Genomic DNA, 20,722 nt, shown 5'->3' with positions numbered 1-20,722 from the left:
TACATGGCATTGGCAGCACCACTATATGTTGTATGGGTCTAATCAATAAAATCTAATGTTGAAATGGCTATTATTGAACATGGCATTGGCAGCATCATTATATGTTGTCTGGGTCTAATCAATAAAATTAAATGTTGAAATGGTTATTATTAAACTTATGTCGCGGAACGGATACTTATGTTTTATGTTATTACAAGAATCATTTTCATAAATGTTTCGGATTTATTGTTTGACAGCATAAGAGACCGGAAAAAGAACTTTGATGAGTTCATACTTGCCACTGGTCCGAATATTTTTTAGGCCCATTCACACATAATGATCCAACAGCAGGATCCGGGTGTGAAACAGTGCACCTTGTTGTTTACAACAAAGAAAAAAAAGGGCCAAATCCGTGACCCCAATAAAGAAACGGTAACAGAGAGACAAACACTTTTCCCCTGCTATAAATACAATAGCCTACCACCTCCATTTTCACAAGCTCAAATTCCTCACCTTCTTTTCATCTACTCAAAACCTTCCTCTCAACCCCAACCTCAAGAAACCCCAAAAGGAAAAAAAAATTAAAAAATGAGAACCTTAACTGCCATCTCTGCAACAACAGCAACAAAATCTTCATTGGAATCATTGCCGCCAACACCAGCCATGGCTGTTCAGCAGCAGCGCTCGCCATGGCACTCTCCGGTGCCATACCTCTTCGGAGGCCTCGCAGCGATGCTGGGTCTTATTGCTTTTGCTCTGTTGATCCTGGCCTGCTCTTACTGGAAGCTTTCGAGCCGATTGGAAGACAGAGAAGGAGGCGAAAGGGACTTGGAGAGTGGCGGTGGTGATGAGAAAGATCAAGGCGATGAGTCTAGCAAGACAGTGAAGGTTTTTGAAGAGAAGATTTTGGTGATAATGGCTGGAAATGAGAACGCAACATTTTTGGCGACGCCTGTTTCATTGTGCTCTAAAGTTGCCTCCTTTGGTGCTGATAAGCACGTTGTTGATGAACAGGGAGAGAGTAAAGATGGAGATAAAGAAGAGAGTTCTTCTGAGAAAATGAAAGAGGAATTGGGAGCCCAGCATCTTAATGAAGCGGTGAGTAGTATTCAAAACAGCGATACAGAAACCCAACAGGGGCAATTCGAAGAAGAAGAAGCCCACCACCATCAAAACCAGTGAGCTCACTCAGCCTGCTCTGTTTCAGTTTTTGCATATCTCCAGAGAGACAGAGTGTTCTGTTTTTTTGTTTCCCCTGGTTCTACTTTTAAAAAAAATATTTTTCTGGTGGGTTTTTTTCTATTTTGAATCGGGAAATGTAAATTTTGAAGAGATGAATTAGTTGATGAGATTGGAAATTAAAAGGAATTAAATTTTGTTGATGAGAGAGTTTTCATTCATTCTTCTAGCTAATTACAACCGGTACGTATGCTGCACAAATGAAGAACAATCATTTGCGTTTCCTTAACTTTTTCCCCAAGCATTGTTTTGTTACAGACTTTTGCTTTGCTTAAATGACATTATGAACCAAAAAATATATTAGCTGCCCATTGGTCCCTTAAAATTATTTTAAATTTTATCTTTGAATATTACTAACACCCACATTAAGGGGAAAAACTGATATTAAAAAACGTTGTGCGGTGGAATAATGTTTTCTTGGTGACTTTGTTTTAAGTCACCTTCCAAGGAAGGGAAAGAATCAAGCAAAGGAAATGGAATGACGACATATATCTAAAAAAATTAAACATTTCTTAAAAATTCCGACTGGGCCTGCCGGAAATATTAGGCAAGCTGGTGCAGGGCAGGTGACAATTGGGAGGGGTGGGTTAATTGGGGCACGAGAAAGCTGAGGTAAGACTTGCCATTTTCTTGGGTGCAAGAGAAGATAGCTTTATCATTGGTCTCGTTGTTTCTTGCTTAAAAGCTACGTGTAAACTCGAGCAGCTGAGTTGTCTCATTCGCGGCGCCACGCAAAGCCGCGTCCCCCCTCATTAAATCCTCATCTTTTATTATCGTAATGTATGTATTGCAGTGTATAGGTGAAAAGGGCCGGTTATCAATTAAATTGTACAAGAACTAAACCCAAGGGTTATTGTAAACTGTTGATTAGGCCCAACCCCAAACGGCCCAAACCTAACCGCTTTGTTTGGATTAGTTTCAGGCTAGTATATTTTATCGGTCGGAATTACGATAAAAGTGACTAATTAACTAATGGTCTAGTGTGATTTATATTTAGGGACATTTTAGAAAAAGCAAAAGGAGAGAGAAAAATTTTAAAAGAAGCAAAAATGACAAAATGCTTATTTATTGTTAGATTTCTAAGGAATCCAATACATTTGCATGTCTTTGATTTGAAAGTTGAGTGTTTTTGTCTTTTTGAAAAAACTTTTTCCAAAAGTGAAAATTTTTTTATGTCTAAAACCTAAAAAACCTTTATATTTAATTCGAGTTCTCCTCCAATTATTAATATATAAAAAGACAATCAACAAACATTTTCAATTAAGAAATATATAACATGGAACATTCCGCTTTATTAAATGATATTATTTTTCTAAATTATTATCACAATATAAACTCTTTAACCCAATTTAATTAATAAAATCCCCTTTTACATTTTTAGGTAGTTATACGACGAATGTGCCAATTTTGAGTGATTTGTTTTAGTGAAGTGGCATAGAGAAAAGAAGGTAAGGAGATCCTAGCTGAGGATCCAAATCCCAATCATATGGTAATCCCTTAATGGGCAACCATAAATGGCAGTCATACGAATCCAAAGATTGCAAAATACAAAATGTTACAGGTTACATTCAAATCTCCCTTTAGGGATGCTAATCATGACCAATGTATATGTACCATTAATTGAGAATCTAGGAGATTAGAAGAGTTTGACTGACAGTGTGTGGATTAGCCTTAAGATTGTTATAAAAGAAGACATAGAGATCGAGGAGAGCTTGCAGGTTATTAGCACTGTGACCGTTGAGTACATATTTTTCATATTTGTTCTCAGAGACAGAGATGAAGGGCCAGGCAGCTTTTTTCCCTATGCTGATTTTGCTTCTCTTGGTTTTCTCTCTTGGTATATGCATGTCCTTTTTTTTATATATAAATATATTAGGCTTTTTGGATCACAATCTGAATTCATGCTTGGTGTATGGCTTTACATGTCTGAACGTTTTTTTTTGGGTGGATATTTAGGTAAAATGGAAGGAGAGGCACAAACATGCTCCTCCCCTACTATTCCAATTATGAACTGCTCAAAGCAATCCTGTATCTTAGCCTGCATTCAACAATATGGTGGAAACATCAATGGCGGATGCATCGACAATGATACGTGTTGTTGCAAGAATTGAAGGAGCTAGCCCCAAAAGTTAATGGTGAATCTGACATCAATAGTTAACAATAAACCAAGCTCATAAGCTTGAACTCAAATGACATTTCGCTCTTAGCCGGAAGTCTTGTGTGCGATTCCTTCTTTCTCAATATCGTTTGTATCGGGTAAAAAATAATGATATTGACAATAAATATTTGGCTTGGTAGCCTGATTTAGTGATTGCAAATCTTTTTCCTCTTTACTTTCTGTGATGTTAGACTTATCCACAACCAAATCCTACGTAACTACGTTAAAACTAGTTCAAATTATCACAATCCAGAAATGGCTGCTCCTATTTTAACCAGCGGCCTAGTGCCAATGATGATAAATCCAAAACATTCACAAATAAAGGTCTTATTAGAGGTTACATAAGAAATGCAGTAAGGAAACTCCACAAAGGGAGCGTAGCATCTTATTGATCTTCAAGATTCAAAGAATGATATATATCACTTCTGAGGAGAAACTTCACTTGGGGTTTTGGTAGTCATCGAATCAACTGCATGCACTGTGGTTTGAAGTTCCTCCCATATGGCTTTGTGTACCATCCTCTGTCTAAACTTTTAGAAGATTTGTCAAGATCTTCACAAAGAGCTTGAGGAAGCTTAGCCGTCTGCCTAGTATATAGAGGCATAGAAGAAGCAACATACTGGATTAAAGTGATTCTTCCCACCATAAAAAGCTGTTGACTTTTCCAAGCAGAAAGTTTAGCCTGAACTTTAACAAGAACCCCCCTATACATAGCGTTGGTAACGCTCCCTTGGACAAGGGGAACTCCTAGATAATTCCCCACATCAGTAGATCTGGTGGCACCACAAATTAACTTAATTTGATCAATAACGTTAGACTTAGTATTGGCAGATATGTACAACAAAGATTTCTCAAAATTAACTTGCTGCCCAGAGAGCTCACAAAACTCCTCAAGAGAATTTTTAATAACCATAGCTTGCTGAACACAAGCCTTAACAAAAAGAATCAAGTCATCTGCAAAGAACATATGCAAAATTCAAGGACCAGACCTCGCTGCCCTAACAGCTTTTCAATCCTTTTTTATCACCCTAGCAACAATGATGTGACTAAGTTTTTCCATACATAAAACAAAGAGGTAAGGGGAAAAAGGGTCACCTTGTCTAACACCTCTTTGAGGTTTGAAACTCTCAGTAAGCTCCCCATGCATAATTATTTTGTAGGAGACATTCTTGACACAACTTATACTAAGTTGAAGAGAAGTTTCCCCAATACCAATTTATGCATGAGTTTGCTCAATAAAAGACCATTCATGTAACGACCCGGTCCTAAATAAATTTTTAATTATTAATTTATTCAGATAAAAGACCATTTTGCGCATAGAATTTTTTTTATTGTCAAAGTTCACTTTTTGATCAGAAAGGAATTTGGAGATATCAATTGAACCGTTGGGTAGAGCACATGGAGATGAGTTCATAGACACGTAGTGGGCTCGAATCGGAGTTGTAACGAAGAAGTTACGAGAAAAACATCACCAGTGGCACAATTGTAATTATTGCGAAAAAGGTTTGGTAAAGTCTGATTTCTCTCTCTCTGACAACAACCTCTCCTCTCTCCCGACAACAACCCTCTCCTCTCTTTCTTTGAAACTCCGCCACCGCCATGAAAATGGACTGGACCGGTGCCAAGACATGGCCCCCCGACGCCAACCGTCGTTCGATCGTCTAAAAACACAATTTTAGGTGATTTTCGTTCGAAACTTCACCGGCTCCGATCTCTCTCATCCGGCCGCCATTTTTGGTGATCAAGGTATGGTAACTCACCTATTTTTCATGATCTAGTTGATGGTTCGATAGGATTTCAGAAATTTTAAGCGTTGATAGATCAATTTTTGAATTTAAGTTTGGCCGGATTTCGGGATGAAATTCCGGTCACTTCTGGTCCTTTTTGGGGTAGGCCAAAGAACAAAAGTGTCTCTAATGGTTGTCCTGAACCTAGGGTAGGAAGCTTGGCCATTGATTGTGAGACTTTTCGGCAAGTGGTATCGCTTTGGATACCCACGCTTTGCCAATGCTTGTGGCGGAGCGTGGGCAGAGTGGTTGAGCTACATACTATCCTAAAATGATCTCCTAGTTGTCACGAGAGCGTAGGTGTGCTCGAATTCTAATTTGGATACCTTTTGAGCGTCAAACGTATTTCGCCTAATATTTGATTTCTGGGTTCGATAGGTTCAAACTGTTGGATCGAACCCGAATTCAAGTATGTTGATCTAGGAAATTGCAGGATCATATAGGATTTGATGGATCGTTAAACGGAGCGCCGGATACTCCGGAAAATCCAACCCTAGGGTTAGGTTTATAGTAATCGTCCGATCGTGATTTATCCGACCGTTCGATCTGGACCAAACTTGCAGGACGTGCATCCTAAACCTTGTGGAACCCATAGGAACTTTTGGATCGTAAAACGGAGGTCGTGGGCCCGTGGGCCTAGTTGACCAAGTTCAGGTAGTTTAACCCCTTGGTTAACTGTAAGTCTTTTGAGGTAGTTTCACCATTCGAGGAGTACTAGAACAACCTTATTAACGAGTCTCGACCATTGTTGAGTTATGTTGACTATGTTGGGATAATTGAGTTGAGTGAGTTATGAAAGTGAGCCTTGGGCTCGGCTATGATTATTAGGTAGTGAGTGGACTTTATTTTCAAATCATAAGCATGGTTTTATGATGAAAAAATTATGCATAATGTTTTAATGGTGTATTGGATATATTATGTATTCAATTGTTGAATTTGATGTTGTATTAAAGTTTTTGCAATATATGTTGGGTTTTGACATATTTGAGTATTTGGAGTATGTATATATGGATTTTGAGAATTTCTACCTATGTTTGACTATGTGTGGGGTACTTGGGTTGTTGTTGTGAGGTTGTGGAAAGAAATGAGTTTAGAATGTCAGTCTGAAGTGCTATTAGCACTGCCTCATGTACCTCACTAGATACGGATTATATGTTTGAGAGCTTATTATCTATACTAGAAATAAATCTTTAGAACAATTGAATTAAGGAAATATCTTTAAAATATTGTTATAAGGGTTACAAACTCCACCATCATACATACCTCCCCTAGTTACTATACACACGCGTGCCGTGTTTCAGGCGTGTGGGCTTCCTTGGTCACGGTCCTAGAATTGTTGGATACTGAAAAATTGTGGATATGGTTTGGATATGTTGGCACTCAGACACCCTTGACATGGTGTTTTGTGGACCCTTAGGGGGATAGTTTATACACGTAGGACTTGTCACAGGCGTCGAGTCTTGAGGGTCTCAGTTGTACTTGCTGGCTGAGAGTTCATCCCCTAGTTGGACGGCTCATTCCCTAGCCACATGGTTGTTGAGGACTCCTCCATGTGGTCTAGTTAAACGATCCCCAGTTGAATTGTTTTCCCCCAATACATGATGTGCATCATCATATGTACCTTTCCTTGGATCCTGTCCGGGGGCGGGTCCTGTCAATTCAAATCTGTCATAAGCCTTAGAAAGGTCAATTTTCCAAGCTATATACCCAATTTTACCTCTTACTCTATGGAATCTATGCAAAACCTCTTGAGCAATGAAAATATTATCTGAAATTTGTCTTCCAGGAACAAAGCTAACTTGATTGGGCCTAACAAACTTACACATAAGAGGTTTGAGCCTTCCAACAATGATCTTAGAAACAACTTTGTATAAAGTGTTGCATAGGCTAATTGGACGGAACTGCAGCATGCTCTAAGGATTAGTGATTTTAGGAACCAGAGTAATAAGAGTACTGCTCAAAAACTTTGGAACGGAACCACTAGAAAAACACTTAAACACCAAAGCTTCAATATCTTTCTTACAAAGAAACCAACAATTAGGGGAAAAAAAAAAAGCAGCATAGCCATTGAGACTAGGAGCATTATAGGGACCAATAGCAAAGAGAGCATCTTGCACCTCCTTTTCAGTCACCTCCTTACTAACAACAGTCAAATCAGCCTCAGAAATATGCAGAAAAAGAGAAGGCAAATGACTACTAATGTTATCAACAACACCATCCAAAAAAAGGTCATGAATACTCAACAACAAGTGCTTTCAAACCCTCTTTACTAGAGATCCAATCTCCATTATTATCTTTAAGCCTTTCAATCCTATTCTTTCTTCTTCTAACAAGAGTAGTAATGTGAAAAAACTTGGTATTTCTATCCCCAATCTGCAGGGCAAGTGACAATTTGGAGGGGCGAGATAATTAGGGCACGAGAAAGCTGAGGTAAGACTTGCCATTTTCTTAGGATGCAAGAGAAGATAGCTTTCTCATTGGTGTCGTCGTTTCTTGCTTAAAAAGCTACGTATAAACTCAAGCACCTGAGTTGTCTCATTCGCGGCGCCACGCAAAGCAGCGTCCCCCCTCATTAAATCCTCACCTTTTATGATTGTAATGTATGTATTGCAGTATATAGGTGAAAAAGGATGGTTATCAATTAAATTGTACAACAACTAAACCCAAGGGTTATTGTAAACTGTCGATTAGGCCCAACCCCAAACGGCCAAATCTAACTGCTTTGTTTGGATTAGTTTCGGGCCAGTTTATTTCATCGGTCGGAATTACGATAAAAGTGACTAATTAACTAATGGTCTAGTGTGATTTATATTTAATTCGAGTTCTCCTCCGATTATTAATATATAAAAATACGATCAACAAACATTTTCAATTAAGAAATATATAACATGAAACATTCCGCTTTATTAGATGATATTATTTATCTAAATTATTATCACTATATAAATTCTTTACCCAATTTAATTAATAAAATCCCCTTTTACATTTTTAGGTAGTTATATGACGAATGTGCCAATTTTGAGTCATCTGTTTTAGTGAAGTGGCATAGAGAAAAGAAGGTAAGGAGATCCTAGCTGAGGATCCGAATCCCAACCATATGGTAATCCCTGAATGGGAAACCATAAATGGCAGTCATACGAATCCAAAGATTGCAAAATACAAAATGTTACAGGTCACATTCAAATCTCCCTTTAGGGATGCTAATCATGACCAATGTATATGTATCATTAATTGAGAATCTAGGAGATTAGAAGAGTTTGACTGACAGTGTGTGGAAGGGATGACTATTAGCCTTAAGATTGTTATAAAAGAAGACATAGAGATCGAGGAGAGCTTGCAGGTTATTGGCACTGTGACCGTTGAGTACATATTTTTCATATTTGTTCTCAGAGACAGAGATGAAGGGCCAGGCAGCTTTTTTCCCTATGCTTATTTTGCTTCTCTTGGTTTTCTCTCTTGGTATATGCATGTCCTTTTTTATATATATAAATATATTAGGCTTTTTGGTTCACAATCTGAATTCATGCTTGGTTTATGGCTTCACATGTCTTAACCTCTCTTTTTTGGGTGGATATTTAGGTAAAATGCAAGGAGAGGCACAAACATGCTCCTCCCCTACTATTCCAATTATGAACTGCTCAAAGCAATCCTGTATCTTAGCCTGCATTCAACAATATGGTGGAAACATCAATGGCGGATGCATCGACAATGATACGTGTTGTTGCAAGAATTGAAGGAGCCCCAAAAGTTAATGGTGAATCTGACATCAATAGTTAACAATAAACCAAGCTCATAAGCTTGAACTCAAATGACATTTCGCTCATAGGCGGAAGTCTTGTGTCCGATTCCTTCCTTCTCAATATCGTTTGTATCGGGTAAAACATAATGATATTGACAATAAATATTTGGCTTGGTAGCCTGATTTAGTGATTGCAAATCTTTTTGCTCTTTACTTTCTGTGATGTTAGACTTATCCACAACCAAATCCTACGTAACTACGTTAAAACTAGTTCAAAATATCAGAATCCAGAAATGGCTGCACCTATTTTAACCAGCGGCCTAGTGCCAATGATGATAAATCCAAAACATTCACAAATAAAGGTCTTATTAAAGGTTACATAAGAAATGCAGGAAGGAAACTCCACAAAGGGAGCGTAGCATCTTATTGATCTTCAAGATTCAAAGAATGATATATATCACTTCTGAGGAGAAACTTCACTTGGGGTTTTGGTAGTCATCTGATCAACTGCATGCACTGTGGTTTGAAGTTCCTCCCATATGGCTTTGTACACCATCCTCTGCCTATTGACAGCCGATTGTCCCTCAAAGGATGAAGAGATAACATCAATGCTCACATGCCGACCATCCCCGCTAGCATCTTTTACACTAACCGATTCAGCATTTAGCTGTTCCTTGATTTTGTTCTCCATGGATTGCATGAGGGGGGAGTCGAAGGTGCCAGCACTGTTGAAGTTTGTGGCTCGAGCAGTGAATCTCCTCAAACCACCATATTGCTCCAATCTCAGATTGTTCCTACATTCATTGCTGCTTGCTCTGCTATTCACCAATCTGATGCTTTGAGTCTCAAATACCAACTGTTTTTTCCTCAGTCCAGCAAATAAATATGGCAGAGCATGACTTAGTGTCGAGGGTGATAACACGTAAGGACGCACCATCATTGTCTTGGCTGCCATTCTTCCCTTTCTCTACCTCTACCTCCACCCCAGTCGTTGCTCTAAGCTATACTTTTAATCCCACTATTTTCTTACTTAAGGACTCTAAAAGTAATGGGGGCACCTGCAAGAATATGATGGTGCAAATCAAAATTGGAAGGGATAAATCATACGCTAAACTGCAAGTTTGCTAAAGCAAATTCATTTGAACTAAGTCCACTGTAAGTTTAAACAACATCCAATGTTAGAATAGAAACACTTCGATTCCAGCACAGACATCTGCACCTACTCACTTCTTCCAAAACATATGGTATGATTTCAATAACAATTGTCCTACCGACCAATTTAAGTAAAAGTTAGTGCCATATCCCAATTACAAAATCTGATATGAGCTACAAAACCCTCTTAAGCTCAAAAATGATGCAAAAGTATGCAATTTTCCTCATTACCAATACCAAAATAAATTTTCGTTCCGTTTCTCTTTTTGTTCCTGAATCCCTCAGCTAAAATCACATTGCTCCTCAAAACTCAATATCCCAAATGGAGTGATAAGCCTAGCAACTATATTGAATCAAATCTTAAGAACCCATTAACAGAAATAAGCTACAGAAAACGTGACAAGCAGTAAATTCAGAAGAAAACCCCATAAAAGAGTTGAAGAATTTTTTATATATATTGAATCTGTATCATAATGATATAAGCTCCTGTATTTATGAGAGATGCAAAAATGAGAAAAATAACAATTCATAGGTTTTAATTTTAGAGGCAGAGGCAACGATATAGATAACAAGGGAAAGAGGAAGATAAATTTACTTACTTTGTGGTTCAGCTATGCCGCGATGCGGAGAGATAAAGAGGCGCCGGAGAGAAGTTGAAAGTGTAACAGAGTGGCTGACCAAATAAGAGAACGAAAAGGAGCAATCGTTTCCTTAGGGATTTTCAAGGGTAATTCTGTAATCTATGTGCAGAATAATAAAATATTTGATTATTTTCTTCTATTATTTTCCTCTTCTTTTGATCCCATCTCCAACTAGGGATGGCAACAGGACGGGTAAGGGCCGGGTATGACAATATTATCCTCGTCCTCGCTCTCCATTCCCGCTCTCATCCACAAACCCATCCCATCTTCATACGTTTCGAGGAATTCTCGTCCCCGTTCCCGTCGAGGGACTATCCCCATCCCCCTTTTTTTTGCATAAAAAATATTTATTATACATTTTAACATTAACTTTCATATTAAATTATCATTCGACACATCGAAATTAACTATAAAGTTCAACTCAATTATTCAAAATCACATTAATATGAAATTCCATAGAAAATTAGGAAGAATTAGGAAAGAGACGTTATAACTTAGCGTTAAACATAAATATTATAATTATTTATTTATTTATTTAAATATAAATATATATATTTTCAAGTCGGGGATGGGAACGCCAATACCATCCTCTCCCCATACCCATTGGGAATTTTTCAAGTTTGGGGATCCCCTGATACAGAAATCTCCCAGTTAAGGTCGGGGACCCGCCTCCACAGGGATTTTTTCCATCCCTATCTTCAACCCATGAAGCTAAACCCAAAATATCCAAAATTATAGCCCAAAATCTCTCCCAACCCAAGAAAATGAATGAGCCAAAATTTGAGAAAACTCAAACTCGGACCCAAATAGCAGTCCAAGTATTGCCTGGACCCAAAACTATTAATGTATGGTGAATTTGAAGTATTGTGTGTTTTCTTTTAGAATTATGTTGTATGTTTTCTTTTAGAATTATGTTGTGTGTTTTCTTTTAGAATAAAATTATATTTGTGGAATTTCAATTTTTTAAGGTCAAATTGTTCAAAAAAAAATTAATTATGAAGTTATTTAAAAAGATTGAATGAAGAAAAGTTATCTATTAAAAAAAAATTAGACTTAAACCATTCTTAAACAATTTAATAAAGTTGCGAATTTAAAATTTGAGTATGGAGGGTTCGGAGAAAAAACGATTTGAGTCCAGGCAAAACCCAAATAGTTACTTTTTGTAAGGGAAAAATTTGGGTTTAGCCCCAAATGGGTTGAAAAAGGCCTAAGCTGTTTAATTTCATGCCAATGGGGCTTAAGTTGTATACTAGTGGTCTCACAATCGAACCTCCACTACACTTTGGTAGTGTGCGTGTGAAAAACACTCATCCTCTTAGATTATCGCTTGTATTTAAAAATAAAAATTGTTTAATTTCATCAACTACAAATACAATGGAAATAACCACATCAACTCATAATAGAAACAACAAAAATCCGTTTAAAGAATCATTGATGGATTGTTTTTAAAGAATTTAGGTGGTTAAGATTGGAGAGGAGAAACATGGAGACAAACAATTGCAAGGAAGTTTTCGTGTGAAGTAGAAAGCAAGCATCACACAGTATGTCAACATAGTAACAAATCCATCAAATTAGATTTTTTAAGGTCAAATTGTTCAAAAAATTAAATTATGAAGTTATTTAAAAATATTAAATGAAGAAAAGTTAGTCATAAAAAAAAAAAAAAAAAGACTTAAACCATTCTTAAACAATTTAATAAAGTCGCGGACTTAAAATTTGAGTCTGGAGGGTTGGAGGAAAAATGGTTTGAATCCAGGCAAAACCCAAATAGTTATTTTTTGTAGGGCTGCAGGTCGAGTAGAGCGGTTATGAGCCCAAACCGTACGCCAAACTAGGCTATGTCAGCAGGCCCAAATGACAAAATGTGCACTTATTTTTAGGCCCATTTTCGACTTACATTGAAACCCGATTTAAGTGAGTCGGGTTGGTTCGGTTCGGATCTCTACCGAGGCTGTAGGGACTTTTTCCTCCATGCAAATTTGCTATAAAAAGCGATGAAATTGTCCCCTTTGCACTGAGTTCGAAAATTAAGCCCCAAAATACCTCGAAAGGGCAGTAGAGCCTTAGGAAGTATTTTGGTTATCTTCACCAACCAAAATAATGGCAGCTTACAGATAATTTATGCATGCTTACAGATAAAATTTTAAGTTTGGCATGAGAGGCATGTGGCATGGGAGCAAAAGCAACATGAGTTTAGCACTAAGAGGAAATTTAGGCTTTCTTAGAGGGAAAAAGGGAAGTGTTAAGGTGAGAAAAGAGAGATTTTGTAGGAGATTTGGCTAGGAAGAGAGAAATGAAGAACAATGCTCTTCTAGCAGCTTGACAGATACTCTGTTTGCAGAAGAGAAGAATGGAGAAGATGGTGAGCAGTGCAGGCTGCTGGATTTTTGCAAGTTAGAGAAAGCTTGCTCTCAGCGTGGGTTGTTTTTGTTGGGTAGAAGAGGCCTCATTTTATAGGCGCTGGAAATCATCCCTTCCCAAGAAACCCTAATGATTTCTACCCATTTTGGCTAAGCTTTTCCCTTTCTTTCTCTTCTCCTCCCCTGGCTTTTCCCATATTGGTGAAATTTCCTCTGTTTATTAGCACAAAATCGAAACTTTGGGAGCTCAAGGCCCCATTTTCCCATTGTCTCAGTGACCGATTTCCATTCCCACCATTTCTTTTATTGCTTTCTTCTCTATTTTCCATGGCTAAATCTGATGGGAAAAGGAGTTGGGAAATATATCTGGTTCGAAGGGTGTTTGGCAGCTCATGAGCTAATATTCTTTAGTTCCTTGAATGTTTCTTGTTTGGAACTTGCTCCCCCCATGTCTGAAACCTCCAGCGGCTTTGTTTAATGAACCTGCAGACCTTCTCTACGTGGCTTCTATTTTTCCAGCAAAAGGCTGAGGCTTTTGTGGGCTTATTGTGAAGCATTGTATGGGCCAAGGTGGTTCATTAAATAAGTGGGTTATTTTCTTAAATATTGGGCTTTTGAGTCAATAGGCTATTTGGGGCTATTTGGGTTATTTGGGCTATTTCTTTTCCTCTTGTGCTCACCCACATGTTTGGGCCTAAGGAATGGGCTTGAGTCTCGAGGCTCCCAAGCAACCCGAGACTTTCCATTTCTCGGCCCATCAATGGGCCTCATGTTGATTTATTATCATCCATACCACAACTCACTCAAGCAAGCCCCAGAGCATTCGAGTGGCTTGGGCCCACTTAGACTTGTAGCGTGGTTGGGTGTGTAATAATGATTTCCTGCTTAGCATGACATAGCATGTCGCTTGGCATGGCACATCGCTTGACATGCTTTTTATTATGCTTGATGGGATAATTAGCATGGATTTGCAGGGACGATATATTTTAGCATGACGAGTTATTTATTTAGCATGACATGTGGATTGCAACTAGCATGTGGTGGATTTTTGTGTACTCCGCTTTACACGTTTCCTTGATAGAGTGTCATTTTAGGCCGATAATTTATTTGGGCCCGACCTTGAATTTTTTGGGCCTCAACAAGGCCCAACAAACGCAACAATTGATAGTATTTTTTTTTTAGAGATCGGCTAACAAAGAGCAAGAATGGGTGAGAGAGAACCATGTAGAAATTGGCTCAGGGAGATGAGAGTCAGAGCGGGTGAGAGAGATAGGGAGTGTGTGTGTGCGTGGTGAGAGACAACGGGTAAGAGAGAGAGTGTGAGAGACTGAGTGACTAAGAGATCGGTGATAAAATCTGGGAAAAAAAGAGGAACTTGAAGTTGAGAGAGAGGCAGAGGCGTGAGAGTCGGTCGAGTGATGAGAGAGGAATGGGTGAGAGTGAGAGAGAGAGAGAGAGAGAGAGAGAGAGAGAGAGAGCGGGTGAGAGATAAAGAGTGACTAAGAGATGATCGAGTGACAAAATCTGGAAAAAAAAAAAAATAGAGGCAGAGGCGAGTTTGGTGTGGTGGTGAGATGAAGAAGAAAGAGGTGCAATGAGAAAAAATATTTCAAGCACTTCAGATTTTAGGGTTTCACAGAATCTGGTGTAGGAAGAAGTAGGATATGCCATACAATCCACTAATCATCAACTGACACGTGTATTATGATTATTATTAATTAATAATATAATTGAAATACTCGGTCAGGTCCAATTTTCAGCGGTTTGGAGTAAAAAAAAAAGGTCCAACCCGTTCAAAGTTAGACCAATTTTTTCCTAGTTCTTTGATTTTTAATACAAAAACCGAACCAAACCACCTTAAGCAATCTAGTTTGCCCAGTTCGGTCGGGTTTTCGATAATAATGCCCACCACAAATTTTTTGGATATAGAAAATTTCTATTTAGGCCAATGGGTTAGAAAAGGCCTAACATCTAAACATAATATGTTGTATTAAAGTGCACATGTATCATAATTTTAGAGCTTATTTACTGTTTCACCCCTTGGAACTGACACTCGATCTCACTAAACTAAAATTTTCTCATTTAATCCCCTAAATCTCTAAAAATTGCTAAAATTTTCTCACTTTACCACTTTTATCAATTTCCATCCACAAAACTATTAAATGTGAGGACGTGACATTGACATTCTAGTAATTTTACCCCCTTATTATCTTATATCTTCTCTCTTTCTTCCTTCCCAGACCCAACCTCCATCACACCCCACCCCCACCCCCACCGTCCTCCCCCTCATCTCTTTTCTCTTCTCTTTGCCTTTTATTTTTGCTCTACCTCTCTCTTCTCTCCCCTCCTATTGCCAAACCCAACCCCCACCCTAAACCTAAGCCTCCATGGAATTACTCAACACACCCAAACCACCACCTCCACTCAAAATTTAAAAACAATCTCCTCGATAGCCACTCTCTATATTCTCTATTGGCATAAAGAAAAAGAGAAGAGAGAGAGAGAGAGAGAGAGAGAGAGAGAGAGAGAGAGAGGTTGAGAGAAGAGCTAAGATAGATAGCTAAAATTACTAGAATGCCTATGTCACGTCAGCATTCTTAACGGTTTTGTCGACAGAAATAGACGGAAGTGGTAAAATGAGAAAATTTCAGCAATTTTTAAAGATTCTGGGCGTTAAGTGAGAAAATTTTAGTTTAAGAGGGTAAAGTGAGACCAAGTGTCTGTTTCAAAGGGTAAAATAGTTAGCCTAATTTTAGTAAATTTTTCACACTGCAATGACATGATCTATACTAACGTTGTTATTAATACACCAATAAAATTTTAGTAAATTTAGGTTTTAGCCACATAAAAAACTTTCACTTTTAGAAAAAGCAAAAACTTTTCCGAAAAAGACAGAAAAATCTATGAACTTTCAAACCAAGACATAAATATAAAGGATTAAATCCAAAATAAATAAAGGCGTTTTTGTCCATTTTAACTTATTTTAAAAATATTTCTATCTCCTTTTGCCTTTATTAAAGGGAGTTTCACTAAAATGGATATTTCATTTATCTGACCTTTTGATTTTTTTATAAATACCTAGGATTGGGTTTATCTATAAATTTGTATTATTAAAATGTCCCTAAAGTTTTCATCGTTCAAGTTATGAGCTGGTGGGTCCCTAATCCTAATCACTTATAAGTTAATGTACCTCGTCTCTCTCAATCACTCTCTCTTTTTGGCAAACAATTATTACCAAGAGAAAGTCTTCAAGACAAGCCGGATGTGACCTCAAATTTTTCCTACCCACATACACACATTCTAGCTCCCTCCATATCCACCTGAAGGCAAAATATTTATTTATCCCTAATTTACTGTCCATCTTTCTCTATCTTTCTCGTTGCATTATTAATAGCGTTGATAGAGAAGACAAAAAGGGGAACATAAAAGTTCCCACCCAACAACTTGGAGTAAAATTTTGGTTTAATTTGCAACACATAATATTATTAATTCACTTATATTATAATATATATATATATATACAATTTCTTTTTTGGTCAGAATTTCAATATATTTATTGTTGTTTCATTTGTGAATAAGTAACACAATGTAATTTTTGACCCCAAAAAAAACAGTGTAAGTTGTAACAGTTGCATAACACCAATTTGTTACGAAATTGAGAGGTCGATCGGAGCGTCGTGTTAGGTCCCCACCCACCATTATTGTGGGCCCCACATACACATGCTTCTCACCACGACAGTGCGAAAAAAGCCAAGGCAAGTGAACCTATAAACAAACGACGACCATCGCCCGTGGGCTCCACCTAAAATTGACAATTGACAGCACACAAACTTTAACTCGGCAATCCTACCTTTTGGCTAAGCTTCATCCACGTATCGCTTCCTCATTGGCCAATCCCTAGATATCCCCAGGCCCACCGGATAGACACACACTTGATCAGAACACACAAAAGAGAGAGAGAGAGAGAGAGAGAAAAATAGTTCCTGTGTGTTTTTTATCAGACATATTCAGCACAGCATCGTTGGGTTATGGCGTCGAAGCTCTGTGACTCGTGCAAATCGGCAACGGCAACTCTGTTCTGCCGAGCTGACTCAGCCTTCCTCTGCGTCAACTGTGACTCCAAGATCCACGCCGCCAACAAGCTCGCTTCCCGCCACGCCCGAGTCTGGCTCTGCGAGGTCTGCGAGCAAGCCCCCGCTCACGTAACGTGCAAGGCCGACGACGCCGCTCTCTGCGTCACGTGTGATCGAGACATCCACTCGGCCAACCCTCTTAGTCGCCGCCACGAGCGAGTCTCCGTGACGCCCTTCTACGACTCGGCTAACTCGGCCGCCAACTCAGCCCCCGTCGTCAAATCTGTCGTCAACTTCCTCGACGACCGTTACTTCTCCGACGTGGACGGTCAAGACGCAGAGACTGAGGTGAGCAGGGAAGAGGCCGAGGCTGCTTCGTGGCTGCTCCCAAATCCGAAGGCAATGGAGAATCCGGATCTGAACTCGGGCGAGTACTTTCTCCCGGAAATGGATCCGTATTTGGATCTGGACTACGGGAACGTGGATCCGAAGCTTGAAGATGCTCAGGAGCAGAATAGTTGCGGTACAGATGGCGTCGTGCCGGTTCAGAGCAAAAGCGTTCAGCCTCAGCTCGTCAACGACCACAGCTTCGAAATTGACTTCTCCGCCGCGTCCAAGCCATACGTCTATGGCTTCCACGCTCAGTGTCTGAGCCAGAGTGTAAGTACTCTATTTTCTCACTAACCAAACAGAGGCTAAATAAATTATTATTGATTTTCAATCGGAGTCTCTGATCTTGTGTTTTGCGGCTCAGGTATCATCGTCGTCCATGGACGTTAGCGTTGTGCCAGATGGCAACACGACGATGACGGACGTGAGCGATCCTTACACCAAGTCAATGAGCTCGGCGGTGGAGTCAACACATCAGGCGGTTCAGATTTCATCGGCGGATCGCGAAGCGAGGGTGTTGAGGTACAGAGAGAAGCGAAAGAACCGAAAGTTCGAGAAGACGATACGTTACGCTTCGAGGAAAGCGTATGCGGAGACCAGACCGCGAATCAAAGGCAGGTTCGCTAAGCGCACAGAAGTGGAAATCGAAGCGGAACGTCTGTGCCGGTACGGCGTCGTTCCGTCGTTCTAGTAACTTTGTAACCAGCACCAGTAACTTTGTAACCAGATCCAGTAAGCTTTGTATTGTTCGTTTTCGTTTCCACAAATTCTGATCGTAGTTATGTAAATATGGTAAGAGTAAGAGATGATGTATTTTGAACGATCCATGGAAAATCTTGACCGTCGATTTTGTACAAGTTTTTAAATATATATGCAGTAATGAGTTTTGTATTAAGCGTATCAGAATCTGAGTTGCTATTGGTTTATGTGATTCTGAATTCTGATTAGGATTAATTTAATATAATTAGCAAATCAATTTACTATTAATTGGATAAGGTTTGGGCAAGCCAAAGCCACTGACTCAGACACGTTTGTTAGGTGGACCGTGGGAGATGGTGTCTCTAAAGATGACCTCCTTTAACTTTCCCCTTTTCCCTTTTTTTTTGGCCTTTTTCCTTTGCTAATAATTTTTTAATTAGTTGATCATACTCGAGGACTCTAGAACAATCAACGAGAATGAAAACTGGAATACGTAAAGAAATAAATGGTCCAAGGCTTTGGCTTATCTTCTAACTCACCTGCAATTATTGTCTATCATGTCATTGTCCGGTGAAGGTGAAGGATAAGACTGTCGCAAATTCAAGTGATTAAGAGCAGTTATTCCGCCCGCAGGTCTTATATATGACTCATGAGTAGGAAGAAAATCCTTTCATACTTTTCCACAGCTTATTTTGGGTTTGGGCCTTAGGATTTAACAAAGAACAACAACACTCTGTCGGCCCAAACAACGCTGGGCTCAACCCAATGAATGTCGTGGTGAGCTCAGCCCTTATTGTCGGCATGGGCCCCACGAGCTGCTGCTGGTGTTGATTGTGATGGTCGAAGAGAAACGCCGACGTTTTGAGAGTGGGCATGCAGCAGCCTACATAGCCCATCTTGGCTTTATCTACATCTATGCTAGAAGAAGTTAGAGGAGGATGAAAAATGGTGTTATTGCAGATAGAAAGAGAGTTGTTTTATTTAACCTAAGAAATTTGTGAACCGGGTACTAAAATATTTGTTTCCACATTTAGAAACTCATCTGAAGCACAAGCACATTTTGTTTTAGAGGGAGCAATCATTCTTACTTTATTATTAATTATTCATGCTCACATCTACTTTTCTTTTCATTGGATAGACAAAATATTCACTATTGTTGAGAAATAAACAGTATATGCAAGAATATTGAACTGCACGTAAAGTAAATGAGACATGATATTTAACGAGGTTTGGTCATGCCTACTTCCTCGAAGAGCAACAACTGTAACTTTCCACTATGTAAAATAATAGGACTACAACTTTAGTGTTTACAATCTCATTGGCTCATTGATTTTTCTCTCTTGGAGATTTTTTCTCCGCTCTCTTCTCTCCCCCTCACTCTCTTCTTCATTCTCTTCTTTCCTTCCTTTCTACCCTACTCTCTTTCTTCTCTCAGTTGGTGTGCTTCACTTCTCCTAGACTTATAGCAGTGAAGAGATGAAGCCTTTATATAAGCTAAAGGACCCGTGATTAGGGTTCGTCATTGAGTCGCCTTAGACCGGCCTGAAATTTTTGGGCTCAAGCCGAGCCTCGTCGAGATTATTTTTATTTATTTATTTATTTATTTTTAGAGTTGGGCCGGGCGAGATTTCAAAAGCCTTGCCCTTAGCTTGTCTATTGGGCTGAGCCTTGGCGGGCTTTCCGAGCCCGACGGCAGATAAGCCTAGAAAGGCCGGTCCTTTTATTTATTTATTTATTATTTTTTTAAAAGTTTTTTATATATATCTTTTTGTTACAAATTTTTAGACAACGATGAAATTTTTTAACTTATTAATTTATACAGTTATTAATTTATACAGTCCCGATCTCTTGGACCACAAGAGTCTAAGATATTGTGTTCACCCACCGTTAGATATTGATCCAATGGTTCAAAAAAAATTCTTAAAAGAATGCAAGAGTGAATGAACTGTTGAATTTACAATAAATTTATATGTTAAAATATATTATAAAATATAACAATAAATTTATTAATTCAAAAATAAATTATTTTATTTTCATTAAGTCTTAAAAAAAGTCATTGAGTGCGTCACTGTAAATATATGTACATTATTTGTTTTTGTTTATTACAATGGGCTTGTTTCTTTGAATATTTGTACGTCTATAATAATTCTATACTATTATTAGTATTTATTATTTATTTATTTAGGGTGATCTGGGTCCGGCTTAGGCGGGCTTTTGGGCCGAGAATTTCAATGCTAAGCTCAAATTCTATTCAACTTTAGAATGGGCCGGATCGAATAGGCCTAACTATCAAATTGGGTCAGATGTTAACCCGTCGGACCTCAAATTACCCATTTCGGGCCACAGGCTGTGGGCGAAATGATGACCCCTACCTGTTATGTGTGGTTGGCTGCAAAGGAAGATGACAGACAAACTTCATTATTTTATTATTTTATTTATGCAGGCTCCACCAGCCTTGGTAAGCAAGGCAGACGGTAATGTCAATGTGGGCACCTCCACCCGATT

General features: G+C 38.7%; 3 protein-coding genes across 3 annotated transcripts; 2 read left to right on the top strand and 1 right to left on the bottom strand.

The window, feature by feature from the left end:
* Positions 1 to 465: 465 nt before the first annotated feature.
* Positions 466 to 1,361, top strand: GDU5 (glutamine dumper 5). Its single transcript, XM_008222396.2, has one exon. The coding sequence runs from the start codon at positions 568 to 570 to the stop codon at positions 1,159 to 1,161; it is 594 nt and encodes a 197-aa protein (XP_008220618.2). The 5' UTR covers positions 466 to 567; the 3' UTR covers positions 1,162 to 1,361.
* A 7,819-nt stretch (positions 1,362 to 9,180) lies between these two features.
* On the bottom strand, positions 9,181 to 10,792 carry LOC103320686 (BolA-like family protein). Its single transcript, XM_089047511.1, has 2 exons — positions 10,654 to 10,792; positions 9,181 to 9,960 (listed from the first exon to the last, which is right to left on the bottom strand). The coding sequence occupies exon 2, from the start codon at positions 9,855 to 9,857 to the stop codon at positions 9,360 to 9,362; it is 498 nt and encodes a 165-aa protein (XP_088903637.1). The 5' UTR covers positions 9,858 to 9,960; positions 10,654 to 10,792; the 3' UTR covers positions 9,181 to 9,359.
* Positions 10,793 to 16,988: 6,196 nt separating this feature from the next.
* Positions 16,989 to 18,413, top strand: COL4 (zinc finger CONSTANS-like protein). The gene is made up of 2 exons (XM_008222399.3): positions 16,989 to 17,788; positions 17,883 to 18,413. Exons 1-2 carry the CDS (start codon positions 17,084 to 17,086, stop codon positions 18,207 to 18,209), a joined length of 1,032 nt encoding a protein of 343 aa, XP_008220621.2. The 5' UTR covers positions 16,989 to 17,083; the 3' UTR covers positions 18,210 to 18,413.
* The last annotated feature ends 2,309 nt before the right edge of the window (positions 18,414 to 20,722 follow it).

This window comes from Prunus mume, linkage group LG2 (assembly GCF_029339155.1).
Source record: "Prunus mume cultivar Tortuosa linkage group LG2, ASM2933915v1, whole genome shotgun sequence".
Lineage (NCBI taxonomy): Eukaryota > Viridiplantae > Streptophyta > Magnoliopsida > Rosales > Rosaceae > Prunus > Prunus mume.
The sequence above is the reverse complement of the archived record's forward strand: the minus strand, read 5'-3'. Positions and strand labels throughout refer to the sequence as shown.